At 39.3% G+C, this 15,383-nt stretch overlaps 2 protein-coding genes across 4 annotated transcripts in view; one reads left to right on the top strand and one right to left on the bottom strand.

Annotated features, from left to right (window-relative positions):
* The window catches only part of LOC140211072 (receptor-type tyrosine-protein phosphatase gamma-like), a 677,613-nt gene extending 674,575 nt beyond the window's left edge, over window positions 1-3,038 (bottom strand). Inside the window, exon 1 of one of the 2 annotated variants that reach the window (XM_072280498.1) lies at window positions 2,411-3,038. In XM_072280498.1, the coding sequence (XP_072136599.1) occupies window positions 2,411-2,492 (82 nt within the window). In that variant the 5' untranslated portion in view covers window positions 2,493-3,038. The remainder of the gene's footprint in view (window positions 1-2,410) is intronic. The other variant, XM_072280497.1, reaches the window with a different exon arrangement.
* A 202-nt stretch (window positions 3,039-3,240) lies between these two features.
* Window positions 3,241-15,383, top strand: part of LOC140210856 (bis(5'-adenosyl)-triphosphatase-like) — a 998,443-nt gene continuing 986,300 nt past the window's right edge. For both annotated transcript variants that reach the window (XR_011889312.1, XM_072280116.1), the window contains exon 1: window positions 3,241-3,288. The gene's annotated coding sequence lies outside the window, so the exon portion shown is untranslated. The remainder of the gene's footprint in view (window positions 3,289-15,383) is intronic.

Genomic DNA, 15,383 nt, shown 5'->3' with positions numbered 1-15,383 from the left:
ACATTTTTAAATACGCCCACTTTCAAGAATCGTACCAACTGAATGCCAACAAACAAGATTAACAGCAAGTTAGTAAATTCATGCTGTGAGGAATAATGTAGCCCACAAATTGCATCTTTTGTCCCATAATTGGTCTCTCTTGGGTCCGATCATCTTGAAAAGAATACAACCAATGAAAGCAATGAAAGAATGATGGCAGGCAAAGTTTTTCTTCCACTTGAAGTCATTGCAATCGATTGCTTAAGATGTAACTGTTTGTATCATAGGTTTAAATCAGCATCTTTCTACTGATCATAATATTTGCAAATAAGGAAACCTCTGAAATGGGCATCTCAGATTCAGTTAAGATACAAGTATACCGGTTCCGTAACGTCAAGACGGCCTGCATTAAGGCAACGATATCGATTTTTAAAAAATTGCATACAGCGTTGCTATTGACTAAAACATATTAGTCTTTGCATAAAGGTAAAATAATCTGACACTTACTGGAAACCTTAATTTTAAAAAACGTAAATATGAGAAAATTGCTCGGCGGATCATGCAATGTCTCCCATTAGATTTGGGACTCCGTTTGCAATTTGATGTGGGATCCGTGCAATAGTTTAAGAATTGCCGATTTATGGAAACGGAGTAAATATAAATGCATAGATCATTTGAAATATGTTCCTGGCTTTACGTTTTTGTAGTCGCCAAGAACATGGGGAAGGGCGTCAGAAAAATGCAAAACTCTCAGAAGGAAAGCCTTCGGGGCTGATTTATGCCTAACATCGTACAGAAAAAAAGGTACGTGCTTCTTGGAGCTCACAGTACGACTCCAGAAGCTGTGTGATGTGGGCGCTGTTCCTTCCTCGGTACATCAATCTTCCATTAAGGATGGAGATGATTCTCCGATCGCCTCTTGACATATTCAATACCTTTTTGGTAAAATATTGCACATCGCAATTATTTCTGACAAGCCAAGTAAATGTGTTAGGTTGCAAATGTACTAGAGAGAACATATTTCCTTCCTGGACACAATCCCTAATGTGCCTTTAAGTACCTCCACGGTTTTAGCTTTTCCTACATGTAAACTTTATTTTGACAGCGTTATGGACTGCGGCACGAAGAGCGCAGCTAAATTCAATTCCCTGCACAGCTTCATACATTTCTCATAGCTTAAAAAAATTACTGTACTAATGAATGGGGAGCACTCATTAGATCTGCATATCTTTATTAAATGACAAAATGTGATAATCCGAGACAATAGCGTGTTTCTTTATTGCTCACAACCACTTTTCTAGCGGTATTATTAATTTCGCAAAATATAGATCATAATTTCAGAAATTTAAAAAAAGACATCTTGGCTCTTAGATACGAATGCATTACCGTCGTCGCTCTTAATTATGTAAGTGTACCATTTGCATTTACAAACAGTTGTCTTTTCATTATGTGACTGCCATAGAATAAGGTCTTAAGTCAACAGACACAATCCACTGCCAAACAATCGACCCCCACCATACTTTACTTCAAACACGCAGCTCAAGTTATTCCAAGGTTCATCGGTATTAATCAATCACAACTCACAGTACTGTCAAATCAAGCCTACATCAGACCTTGTTCTTCAAATGCGCTTGGTTGCCGGCCTCCTTAATGTAATTACAGTACAATACAGCACGTCTGCCCAAAGGTTCAGCCAGATTCCCCTGGCTCCCAAGTCAAGCCTCAATCATTAAACAAACCAAGGCGAATATATGCTTTCCATTTCTAATTTACAAAAAGGGGTTTAAAATAAAAATATCAACTGTTATGAATTCAGACCGTAAGGAAATTTCAAACCCATATTCGGTTAGGTGTAGATAACTGACTGCCCATATGTAACAATTGGACTTCTCAGAAATTTTAGGACTGTGGGAATCTGACCGTACAGTCAAGGTCAGCCAAGAGTGAATGGACTATCAATAAAAAGACTTATTTCGCTCCAAAACCGGTTTGAATATCTGGAAACCCCACCGTCAGATGTTGATCTTTTAGCGTTTTAAGATCAGACGAATAAATGCGTAAGAATTTTTTTCATCGTTACAAAGGAGGATCGCAAGTATTTCTACTTTACCCTCTCTGAATTCCGCTTACGCTGGCACTGCACCAAAAGGAGGGTTAACCATTTACAATAATGAAAACTGCAGTAACATGCATTGAAACAAGATTAAAATAAATCTCAGTATTTGAATTATCTTTGCAACATCTTGGGCTTTGGGCGCAGTTGGAACCAGGCGGAACCAGCGATCCCGCCGTGCGCCAAATCAGCACCCTTCCGCTCCAGACACAAATGGTTTGCTTCAACGTTTTTTTACGTGGAACAATTTTTTGATTTACAAAACATCGCACAAGCTGAAACACCGACAAGTCATGTTTCATTAGTTTGCAAACTTACTGGGTAGAGAATCGGCGAATAAAAACCTGCAGACTGTGTAGCAGAAGAAAAGCACAAAGCCCTGTTCCAGTAGCCCCTGCATGACAAATGCACATCCAAACACAACTTGTTGAATAGTTTTACTGTCGGGGGGAAAAAGGGAAAGGGAAGGGGGTGGGGTGGGGGGAGGAAAGTCCACGGTTTCACGGGAGGGCCTGAGTAGGGTACTTTAGGTCGGCTGGCAAGGAGATTTTTCCTTCTTCGAAAAGTGAAACTGCAGTACAAGGTGAGTAGTGCTGACGACGTGTAGGAACCATTAATCCCGAAGCATATTAGCACCGCTCTGCCTCGGCGAGAGTGGAATCAGCGGAGCAGGGAACTGAAGAAGCGCGCAGAGATTCGCAGCGGAGTCGGCTCGAGCTGGAAGCTTTCCATTCTTCGGGACAGGAAGTACCATGTGCGCCTCGGGCCACTTCAAAGCCAGTGAACCCGACTTTCGTGCATGTGCGCGCCAGCACAGCTGGGGATCGGCGAAGCGCGCGCCCCCAACGGCCGCTCCTCGTGCGCGAGGAAGCTCAGGTCGCAGTGCGCTCCCTCCTTCCAAACCGCGGCAACGTGATTGACAAAACTCTGCCACCAGTCACACGCCACTACTCCACCGCCGTCCTCGCACTCCAGATGGGAACCAATCACTGTATCTTTGGGCGGGGTCTCGCCTGGGGGCCCAAAGCCTGCCGGCCTCGATGGAGCGATGCCCGCTGGGATTTGTAGTGTACACATACGATAGTTTCCTTGTTCAGAACGGAAGTAACTAGTCTCCCAACTACTAGTTCCAGCAGGCAGCGCGGCTATATTTCCTCCCTCCCTTGGCTTCACGGTTACTGGTTCTGACAGCGGCGGTAAGTCTGTCATTTTAATGTGACTGCTTCTCTGGGCAGAAGAGGACAGTGTGTTTAAGACAGGAGAAGTCTTAAAGAATTATGTATTATTATTTTTTAAATCTAAGCACTATATCTATGAGGAGAGGAGTAAACAAATTTTGAAAGATTTCACTAAGTGGGATCGATGTGCACGGGGAACCGATGTACGGGGCTCCTACCACTCCACCTGCTATTTTCTTGGCAAATGACATAAGAAATACAGATGATGCGGAAACTTTCGCTGTTTTTTAAAAAAAAGAGGCAGTACTATTTGAAAACAGTGTGTTTTCTGGGCCTTGAGGCGTTGTGAGCTAGGTTGGACCTTCACACGTGAGCTACAAAATACGGTCCTGTCTTCAGTTTCATTTTAGTGCTATAGCTTTAAAGTTGCGATTTCAGCTTAAAAACACGTTCCATTTAATTGCAGGCACATCAGATTCTCTGCGAAATGACGATTGTTGCTGAAACTTAGGGTGACAATGCATTAGCTGGAATACTTATTAGCTGCCTGCCCTGTGTTTTATGATAAATCCAGCTACCTGCGTATTTGAAGTGTATTTGCAAACTTGGCATAATGTAAAAGGTAAAATTGGAAGTACGTATTTTTTCTTCACACATACAGGAAAAAAAATATAATTTGCATTCACGTTGCAATGGTATTAAATATGAATAGCCGGAGACTTTAGAACCCTTTTATTACAACCATATGCTGCGTCGCGCAAATGCTCCTCAAGAAGGAATATTCTTTTTCTCTGATAGCAAGTTTTTAATCTCCATTAAAAGTCCACAGGAACGGATTTGAATGGTATTCATAACATTCTTTTGCATTTCACATAAGAGTAATCCATTCTTACTTTTGCCATTATTGTCAAGTGATTGACAGGTTGTATTAAAATCTTCAATTTAAATGTTGCTGAAATAAGAATGTAGATGCATCATAAACTGAAGAAAAATCAAAATAAAAAGTGCTAGAAACTCTGATCAAATCAGGAACATCAAGGGAAACAACATTTCAGGAACGAGGAAGGGTCAAAGTTCCGGCGAATAGTCTCGGACCAGGAACATAGATTCTGCTTCTCTTTCCAAAGACCTGAACCATCCTAACATTTTTCAGGTTTATTTGAGATTTCCAGTATTAACATTTTTTTTGCTTGTTCCGAGGAAATGTAAACCTTCTTTGGTAAAATAAAGACTGATGAGATTAGAAATGTCCAGGATGATTTGTAGTTTCAAGTTATTTCTGTTGAATAAAATATACTTTCAAATTTGGATGAAATTCTATCACACATCTAACACAAATTTCTAGTAGATACAAAGCTTAATTCACTGCTAATGCAACTGAAATTTTAAACTATATCCCCGGTTTATCAGACAATGAAAAGTGAGCAGAGAAAAGGAAGAATTACTAAAACAACAGGAATTCTGCAGGTGCTGGAAATTCAAGCAACACACATCAAAGTTGTTGGTGAACGCAGCAGGCCAGGCAGCATCTCTAGGAAGAGGTACAGTCGATGTTTCAGGCCGAGACCCTTCGTCAGGACTCCCCTGAAACGTCGACTGTACCTCTTCCTAGAGATACTGCCTGGCCTGCTGCGTTCACCAGCAATTTTGATGTGTGTTGTTGGAAGAATTACTAGTTCAAATTCAAAATGACCTATTGGTAATGAAAAAAATTTCAACATATCTTGACTGAATTTCTGAGGTAGAAGTTTGATATAGGCAGATGGAGTGAGGGGACACCTTTGGAAGTGTCAAATTTTGGATGATATATGAAACCTAGATACTGTCATTTCTCAATTGTGTGTATAGCATTATTCAAAAATCATAAATGTTTTGGTAATGCAGCAGGTGTTACTGGTGGAACTTGGTCTGCTTTAAGAGTGCATACAGGATAGCACAGGAGCAGGTTCTTCGGCCCACAATCTTATACCGGACTAATTTGAAATAAAATTTATAATAAATTATTATCCTTTCTCCAGTTCAGTTTAGACTTATAGATTGTACTCTCTTTTAAGGTCAAAGCATCATTGTGGTTACAAGTGGATGTTACTACAATCCAGTGCAAATTGATTGTCACTCATGCTACAGAGAAAGGACATGGAAAGCATGAGGCAGTGTGAATGTGCTGAAGTTCGGTGCTGTTGGGTGTACTTGTCTTGTGCGCTGGAAACTTTTGCCTGAACTTGCATAGCTGTTGAGGGACTTATCTGACCTGGATGTTGCAAATTGACTACCAAATCTCATCATAAACCTTAATTAATCTCCACCCACCACTCCCACAATCAGAATAAAAATAATGGCAATTCCAAAAGGGCAGTAGCAATTATACTGTATGTGGTCAGGCTGCCATACTACTACAAAAACAGCCGGTGGAGGCACTTGAAGTAAAAGGGGGAGCTAAAAATCCTTACCAATAGTTAGGCAAAGCAAAGAACTGATGCAAACAAACTTGCCATTAATCCCTATTAGAAAAAAAAGAAGCATGCTAGAGATTGATAAATCTCTGAAAGTTTTAAGACAAATACAGTCTTAAGTTAGGTTGGACAAGCTTTTTCGGTGGAGAGGCAACAGCCATTTTCCAGGAGGAGTTGTGATTTGCAACCTCCTGACTGAAAGGGTCATGGAACCAGATTGAAAAGTAAGTATCATTGCTCTCCTTCCTTCACCTGAGATGCCAGGGGTAAGTTTTTGCGCAGAGAGTAGTGAGTGCGTGGAATGGGCTGCCAGCAACTGTGGTAGAGGCAGATATAATAGGGTCTTTTAAGAGGCTCCTGGATAGGTACATGGAGCTTAGAATAGAGGGCAATGGGTAACCCTAGGTAATTTCTAAAGTAAGTACATGTTTGGCACAGCATTGTGGTGCGAAGGGCCTGTATGGGGTTTAGCTTTTCTATGTTTCTATGTCTCTGCTTTCTTTTTTTCCCTCTCAGATTGCACAATCCAAATTGTAGCTCATGGTATGTTCTTGGGAAAGGCTTTTGACTTGCATATTAAAGTTTATTCTGTATTAAATTACAGAAAACATTTTTATATCACATTATTGTGAATTATCTTTTAATTTAAATTCTACCTGTGACATCAACAGTTTTGTAAATTAAACTCCTATCATTTCTATAATCTCCAAATGAACAGGCATTGTTTGAGACACATTCAATGAAAAATATTTGACACATTGACATTATCAGTGCTCTATGAAGTGACTAGTTTTCAATGAAAATTATGCCATATACATATATGCGGCTTTGGTATGTGCTATATGTGGGTTAAATTGAGGGTTTACTTGCATTTTCTGTTGTAGTATGACGGAGCTGGATGACCTGTAAGCTGTTCTACAAAATCCATCAATTACCTGCCTCCTAACCATTCTGATTAACAATATGTGGATTCTTTATACTTGCATGAAATATGCCTTTATAGATCACAATAAACTTGAGTAACTGGGAGAGCGCCCAACTGCCTCTTGTGGATAATTGCACAAATCTCACCAAATTGAATCCCATGGGCCAGAATGAGGACGGTTAATATTTGATGTGGATTCCACTCAAAGATAATGCCTGATACTCCTTCGCTCAATTCTGTGCCGTATATGTTATCGAACAAAGGTATGTGCACTTGAATACCATGCATGCTCCCGAGAAGCCCCCAGTGGTATGATTTCAAAACTATCTGTGATGTCAGGATCAGTAAGGTGATGTTTATGTGGATAGGATGTCAAACAAAAAGCATGCAAATATCACTGACAGCTGCAGGAATTGCTGTTGAAGGTCGTCACACTCTCAGAGTTCACAGATTCTTCACTGTTGTCTTTCTGATCTGGTCCTGCCAGTAGCTGCACGAGACTATTTTCATATACTCTTTTATATATTGCAAATGAGAAAATGGAGTTGCAGTACTTCAGATAGGGACATTCATTTTCTTATTGCCAATCTGGTGGAAATTTATTCTGGCCCTCTTTGTAACAAACAAATCCTGCTTTGTTTATATGCTTGAATTACACTTAAATGTATGGAGTTCAGGACCCTAGCTTTTAGTTGAGTGAATGAGTACAAAAGTTATCTCATCAGCCCTCAAAGGATCAGTATCATGAGGTTTTATTTTTTTTTGTTATTGTAATATCTCATAGAGATTTGAAACTCCAGTGCTTCTGACTACACAGTTTACATTTTACAGTAAATGAATTAATTTTGATCCAGTTTATTTCACAAGGATACAAAAGCATGTAAATTAGGAGCAAATTTTGTCGATTGGAGCCTCTTCCGCCATTTAATAGGGTCATGCTGATCTGATTGTAACATCCACATCCCTATCTCAGTGATCTTCCACTCCCATGCTTAACAAGAATATATCTACCTCTGCCTTAAAAGTATTCAAGGACACTACTTCCATCGCCTCTTCAGGAAGAGAGTTCCAAACACTTACAAAAGAAAAACAAGTTACTTGTATTGACCAAGGAGCGCCATCATTTTTGAACAATGACACCCTAGTTTTAGCTTCTCACAGAGGAAGAAGTATACTCTCAACATTCATCCTTCAAGAGTCTTAAGGATTTTGTATGTTTCATTCAAGTTACTTATTGTTCTTCCAAACTCGAGCAGATACAAGCCCAACCTGTCCAACATTTTTTTTCTCATATGATAACTCTTCCATTACAGGTATTAATCTAGCAAACCATTTTATGGTGCATAATTCTCCTGACATAGTCTTTTCCAATGCCCAATATGACAAGCATAAACTCCTTGTTTTTGTATTCCATTCTTCTAGCATTAATGACATTCTGTTTTCTTGATTATATGAGCCTTTGCAAATCATGTACTACGATATTCAGACCCCTTTGTATCTCATTGTGCTGCAATCTCTCACCATTGTTTTTTTTTAATTTTCCAATGAAAATAGTGAATTTCACATTTCACCACTATGTACTACATCTGCCTCCTCTTTGCTCCTCATTGATCTACCTATATCCATTTTCTGTTCAGGAAGAAAAAGGTCGTCAAGTTTGAATAAGTGAGTATTACTTTGGGCTTTAAATACATCTGTGGTCCTTTTATCTTCAGGCAGTTTGCTGCACCAGTTGCTCTCGAGCTGCCACAGAAACTATTGAGTTGTAAGGGCTTGCTGCTGACAATATAGTTGATTACTTCTGAGAAGCCTTCTCTAATATGGGAAGCATGCATATGGTGAAAGCCATACAGCCACACAAAGTATTGTTTTTGCAGACATTGATAAAAATAAAAATTCACACTTTTGTGGCTGATTTTAGCAGTCCTTGAGAGGTTATGTCCAATCTATAGGGGCTTTGTTCTCATGCTGTCACCTTGACACAATGACAGCAAGCACCCTCTCTACCAACAATTTACAAAGATGAAAACCAAGGGACAAATGTGAAGCAGGAGGAAGAAGGAAGTCATCTCCTGCCCCATTATTCACAGTGTGCTCCATTGTTTTCTGGCCAGTAATCCTATGCTTTGCCATTCACACACAATGTAAAATACTAGCCATAACATAAGAAATAGGGTTCAAAATGAATAATAAAAATAATATCATATATCATATGAAGCTCAGCTGATCACCATTTTTACATTTTGTAAGTATTATTTTCTGTTTGGCCTCAACTAATCTTGAAATTCTTTGTTTTACTCTTCTGACTGCATAATTCCTATGGCTCCATTTCAGGAGGTTACAGATGGTTTAGGAAGATTTTTATCAAGCAACTCTAGGCTTAATGGTATGGGGAGCACCAGGCAGAGCTAGTTGGCCTCCAGGCAAGTGATCATGCAAAGAGAGGGGAAAGGATGGATGAATACTTCCTTTAAAAGTATAGTTGATAATGCAAACCTAATAATCTGTGAAAAGACATATTTGTACTGTTGAGTGAGATTAGTCTATAGAAATGATGGTAACTATTTTGAACTTGCATGACTGCACTCTGAACTTTGATTGCAGTTCCCGTGTGTTGAGTGACAGTTATCTGAACTACAGTGGAAGCTGCAACATGGATTATGAGATCTGCATGATGGATTCACAAATGTGCAACAGGAATTTGCCATCAGAAAAGAAGAGATTCATTTTTGGAAAGGCTTTCATGCTAGTCTCTATCATCCTCCTTGGTATAAAATACAATATTTCAGACTTCTCAATGAACCAGGCATTTCCTTATGCATGTCAACCAGCTTAGAGACATAAAGTTATATAGCACAGAAATGGATCCTTTGGACAATTTGTCCATGTCAACCTTTCCGCTTATCACAGTTGCCCAAAGTAAGACCATATTTTTCTATGTTTTTTTTTGTCTTTTAAAATGCCTCTTAAACATAGTAACTGTATCTGATTATAACAGATCTCAACCACTCTCTTGTGTAAAAAAAAAAACCTTACCCCTCTGGTGCCCTTTAAAACTCCTTCCTCTTATCTTAAATCTAAGCCCTCTTGTTTTTGATATTACTACCATGGGAAAAAGATTTTTTCTATTTATGCTATCTGTGCCTCTCATATTCTTGTACATTTCCTTCAGGTTAGTCTGCTTCACTCCAGGCTATCCACTCTTTCCATAACAAAAGTCATCTAATCCAAGCAATGTCCTGGTTAAACTCCCCTACGTTTTCTTTAGCACAATCATATCTTTCCTATATGTGGTGATAAGAACTGTACACTATATTCCAAGTCTTTTATAAAGTTGCAACCTAATATCCCAATTCTGATATTCTGTCTGTTAATCTTTCAAGACAACTATGCCTAATGCTTTTTTTAAACCACTGGATTCACCTGTTTTGTCACTTTCAGGGTCTAGACTGGATCAGTAGATTTCTCTGTTCATGAGCATTCCTTAGAGGCCTTTCATTTACCGTATATGACACTCCCGTATCCAACTTCCGAAAATACATTATTTTGTATTTGTGCATCCACCAATGCTCCACTCAATATTCCAGCTGATTTCATCTTAATGTCACATTTCACAGTTTTCCTCACAACCCATAACACCACCAACTTTTGTGTCTTTTGCAGACTTACTAATCATACCTCCTGAATTCACATCCATGTCTTTAATATAGATAATAAACAGCAAAAGTCTCAGCATCAATCCCTGCAATGTTGCATTGTTCATAGCCTTTCACTAAGTAAAACATTCATCCATCACTATATTCTGTCTCCTATTACTAAATCAATTTCAGATGCATTTCACCAGCTCACTTTGGATCTGATGTGTCTTATCCTTCTGGACCAGCCCAAGACTTTGCCAAGTATCTAAGTCCAAAAGGATAACATCTCTGCCTGCTTTGTAATATCCTCAAAAAAATCAAGTAAGTCAGTGAGACAGAATTTTCCCTGCTGAAATCCATACTGACTATCCCTACTCTGTGCCTGCATTTCCAAATATATATGAATCCTTTCCACTGACACAAGCAGGGCCAGACCTTAGGCAGGGCTAGGCTGGGCTACAGCCCAGGGGCCCGAGCTGCAGAGGGGCCCAAAATAGGTAGCTATCATCATGGCGGACAAAAAAAAATACGAGAGTGGAGCACAGAAAAGAAAAAATAAACAAGAAGAGGACCGTGAGAAAGAAGCATTAAAAAAGACATTGAAATTGACAGAATTTTTTAAACCTGTTCTCGATGATGCAGCAGTACATTGCTCTTGTCACAGTCTGAGACCGGTGGACAGAGACTTGTTCAACAGCTAGCGCTAGCACCAGCGTTAACACAGGACCACCGTCCTTGCCACAGTCTGCAGCTAACATTAAGAGGCAGAGAGCATGACTTTGGGATTCCCAACCACAGAGGCCTCCGAACAACCAAGTCAGGCCACCACTAATGTTAATGTTACCGCTACTGAAGATCCTTACAGCCCTGATCCTGCTCGCTGGGGAAAAGAAATGTTAGATAATTCAGTCCGAGCGTACTGGGCTAAGAAAGGGCCGGAGTCCTACCAGAATAAGTATGTGGATATCAAAGCTTTGGAGTGAGTATACAAACAGCAGAGAAATTTTTTCTCCAAATTTCACTTCAGACGCAAGCTCGTAAATGGTGAGTACATATCAAGGCAATGGCTCTTATATTCCCCTTCCACTGGCTGTATGTTTTGTTTTGCATGCCGCATCTTCAGTGATGGTAACCGTCAGTCCATCTTCGAAACTGGCTTTAGCAACTGGAAACATGCCACTGAGCGCATAGGAGAGCATGAAACACCGCAGGAAAATGATACTGACCTATGTTACACTAGCGTCTGACGGTGGAAGAATAGATACAGAACTGCAAAAACAGTTTCGACACAGAGTGTATCTACTGGACCGACGTATTAAGAAGAGTGTTGGTGGTTGTGAAGTTTTTGGTTGAGAGGAGATTGGCTATCTGAGGCTCCAGTGACATATTTGGCAGGCCTGATAATGGCAACTACATAGGCTCAGATCCACAGTGGGACAGGACAGGCTGAGTCATCTTACTCTGATGTCACTTGAAAGTGATTTTGTTGGGAAACTGGATTTTAGTGATCTGAACAAGGACTTTGCTGCGAAGAAATCCAGAAGAACTAGGCTTTAATTTTAACAAGCATCTGACTTTGCAAATATCTAGGCTTGTGTGTCAGTGCTGTTCCTGTTTTTGTGGCAATAAGCTAATAGTAAGTAATAAGTGGTCTTTACTCTGCAAGCCACACAGTACAGCAATAGGTTAGTATGTGCTAGATCTCATTTTTCAAAAAGATTGTTGGAGTATTGTCAAGTTTCCTAGTTTGCCAGAGTGCCATCTCTCTTGGTCTTTTTGTCTCTCATTTCCATTTTACTTTCTCAGAACACACAGTTGAGAAAAATACCTCGATAGAAATGCTTTGGCTTTGTTTGAGAAATAAGGCCTATGGTATGTGCAGCAATAGCTAAATAATGATTTAAGTTTGGGTACATCATACTTCATCTCCCTCATAACTTTACTAAGCCAACTAAGCCTAGGTCAATTTTTGAGTGCTTTAGATGCTGTCCTTCAAACTAAGAATCTGCATTACTTTCTGTCCTCCCTCTTAAGGCCCGTAAGCTTATAGCCTATGTATTGTACTAAACCAATGTCTTGGTCCACAGCTTTGATATTTAGACCAGTATGACCTTTGCTCTTGTTCTTGCCTTTTTTTGCTTGGTACAACAGCATTTTACGGTGTCGGCAGGGGCCCATCAGGGCCTCCATCCCAGGGGCCCCGGCCCTGGACACAAGGGTCACAGACCTGTAGTTACTTGGCCTATTTCTGCACCACTTGTAAATGAAGAAACAATATTAGCTTACATTCAGTCCTTCTTGTACCTTCCCTGTGGTTATCAAAGGCCCAAGAATCACCATTAGTGCCCAGCAGTCTTCTTTCTTGTTTTCCATAGCATTCTAGGATAAGTCTCAACTGTCCTTGGGGATTTAGCCACCCTTTTGGGTTCCAAGACATACAATGTATCACTTTCTGAACTGTCTCTCCTCTACGTCCTTCTCCATGGTGAATACAGATGAGAAGTCCTCATCTGCATTACCTAGCTCCTTTTATCCCAAAGGGCATCCATTCTTTTCCTAGCTAACATCTTGCTCATATTAGGATCCTTATTTGACCTGCCAGGGAGATTTCACAAGCTCTTTTTTTATCCTAATTTCTTTTTTAATTACATCCTTTATATTTTTCAGGGTCTTGCCTGATTATGATTGTTTGTAACTGTTTTATGCTTCCATTTTTCTCCCTGATTAAACTTTTGTCACCCACGGTTCTGTAATTTTGCCACTTTTTCCTTTAACCCTTGCCTGAGCATCCTGACCCTACTCTCTTGCAAATTCTTTTTTAAAAGAATCCCTTTTGTCATATTTTATTTTTCCCACAAGCACCCACTCTTACTTTTGCAAGGTCTTCTTTTGTGGCGTCAAAATCAGAATTTCCTGACTTTAGGACATTAACTCGAGAGCACAGCCTTATCATTTTCCAAAGCAACATTGAAAGTTGGGGAATTGTGGCCTCTCTTTCCAAAGTGTTACTTAGTTGACACTTCTACAAACAAGAAGTGACATTCAAGAAAAATCAACACATTGCAACGATGACAAATAAATGCGTGGCAGAAAGATCAAATCTGCTGGTTCTTAAGATTGTGAATTGTAAAACATCATTTGAGCTGAAGCCTTAATAAGGTTTTCAATATTAACATTTTTTTTCAATCTTGAATGATAATGCTACCAAGAAAATTAGTGGCATTCCTTTGTCAAATTAAACTTTGAGATTTACTACTAAGAGAGAGAAAATGACAAGCTAGTTTGCAACTCCTGACATTTGTACTGCTGTGGTACTTGATGTGAAGGGGCCTTTCGTAAAGATTTACTTACCAGTAAGATCTGCCACAAAATATAACAGGTGATGAAACTTCCAGAGTTTCCATTCCCTAATATTTTACAGGGAATGGACTCCAATGGGACCAATGAATTGGAATTTGCTCTGAAAACCTGTCTACAATGATAAGCAGGCTTTCGGGAGTACTTGCCAGAGTAGTTGAATTTGCACTGGATATTCAAGTGATATTGTTTTATTGCCTCCAGAAGTTTAAAATATGTCACAGTATAAATTAAAATTCTAAATTTTGTGAAAGTAACTACACTCAATTTTCTCCTTTCCTGGGATGTATGAAGAGATGCAGACTGACACACTCATTCTGCAGTATGGCATTGGTCCCATGGTAAAGTAATAAGCTGAGTTTATGAACTGCGATCTGAGCTTGAAGTCTTTCTGTTTCTGAAGAATTCTCCTTTGGTAAAGGACATTCAATGTTTACAATAACTTGCCAAGCCTGCATATTTGGCAAATATACTAAATCAATTCTATCAAGCAAGGTGCATCCAAGGTCTTTCAAATAGCATTCTTGCTATTAATAAATTCTGAAAGTAAGAGTTTGTACTGAAGTTCAGTCATATTCCCATCCTTTACATCAGTGGCTATTAATGGCAGCAAAGATGTCAGTCTCACACTGCAATTCAAATGATGTCATCTTATCCATAAATCAACTCTATAAAGTTTTAAGAATGCTTAACTTCTGTGACTCTGATTCACAGAAAGGAAAGCAATGAATTTGTGAATTACTCCCTTCTGGTACACTGAGGCCTCACTGTTCCAATATTACAGGAAATGTTGTTGAAATTCTCAAGTGATAACGATATGCAATTTCTGACTAGTGTTTTCTAACGTTCTGGTTCTAATACTCAGTAAACTTGCACTCAAAGTCTTACTGCCTTTCTATGCTACTTAACTGCAACAGTGGAGTTTCAGCAAAATGTATAACCAAGTATCAAAACATTAGGAAGAATTGTCAACTATTCTTGCCAAAAATTTCTTGGCTTGAAAAATATGTATTGATTGGTTGGCACAGAGAGCTCAATAGGATATAGTCAATGAATCTTTTTTTATAAATCAACTTTTCTGTAATTTGCAAATGTAGAATAATTGTGGGAAAGCTTGATTCCCCCATTGCTGTTGGTAGAGTATTCCAAGATCTGTGTCAAATAATGTTGAAGTGCCATCAAAATATTCCTCAGTCAGGTCAGAATGTTTTTAGGGGAACCTGCAAGTAATGATGTTCCTATGCACTGTCACCCTTGTCTATAGTGGTAGTGGCTGTGGGTTCAGAAGATACTGTCACAATCACTCGGGTGTATAAATGAGGTGTATTTTGTATATGACACACTGTACAGCCATGGTGCTTCATTGCTCAATGAAATTAATGTTTACAGTAGTTGATTGGCCATATCCTAATCTGTTGACCATAAAGAGAACCAAAAATTCAATCATATTTTGTGGAATAGGCATACATTATAACTCTGATAATCTGCTGTCCAATTGTTTGAAAATCCAAACAGTTCGGCACCTGGTTCTGTTTCCTACCCTCCCTGTATGCTCACCATGGTCCTTTTCTGTGTTCCTTTAAAACTTGCTGGGACCTTGATCTTTTTGAACACAGGAGCCCTGTTCTTTTTTCCCTTATCCCTTTAAGCACAACTACTTTGCTGAAAAAAATATTGTTGTATTGGAGAGTATCTTAGAAAAGTGATTTAAAAGTATTGATGTATTAATAGGAGTTATAT

This window comes from Mobula birostris, chromosome 16, assembly GCF_030028105.1.
Source record: "Mobula birostris isolate sMobBir1 chromosome 16, sMobBir1.hap1, whole genome shotgun sequence".
Lineage (NCBI taxonomy): Eukaryota > Metazoa > Chordata > Chondrichthyes > Myliobatiformes > Myliobatidae > Mobula > Mobula birostris.
Note: the sequence above shows the minus strand (reverse complement) of the source record. Positions and strands in the feature narration are given on the sequence as shown.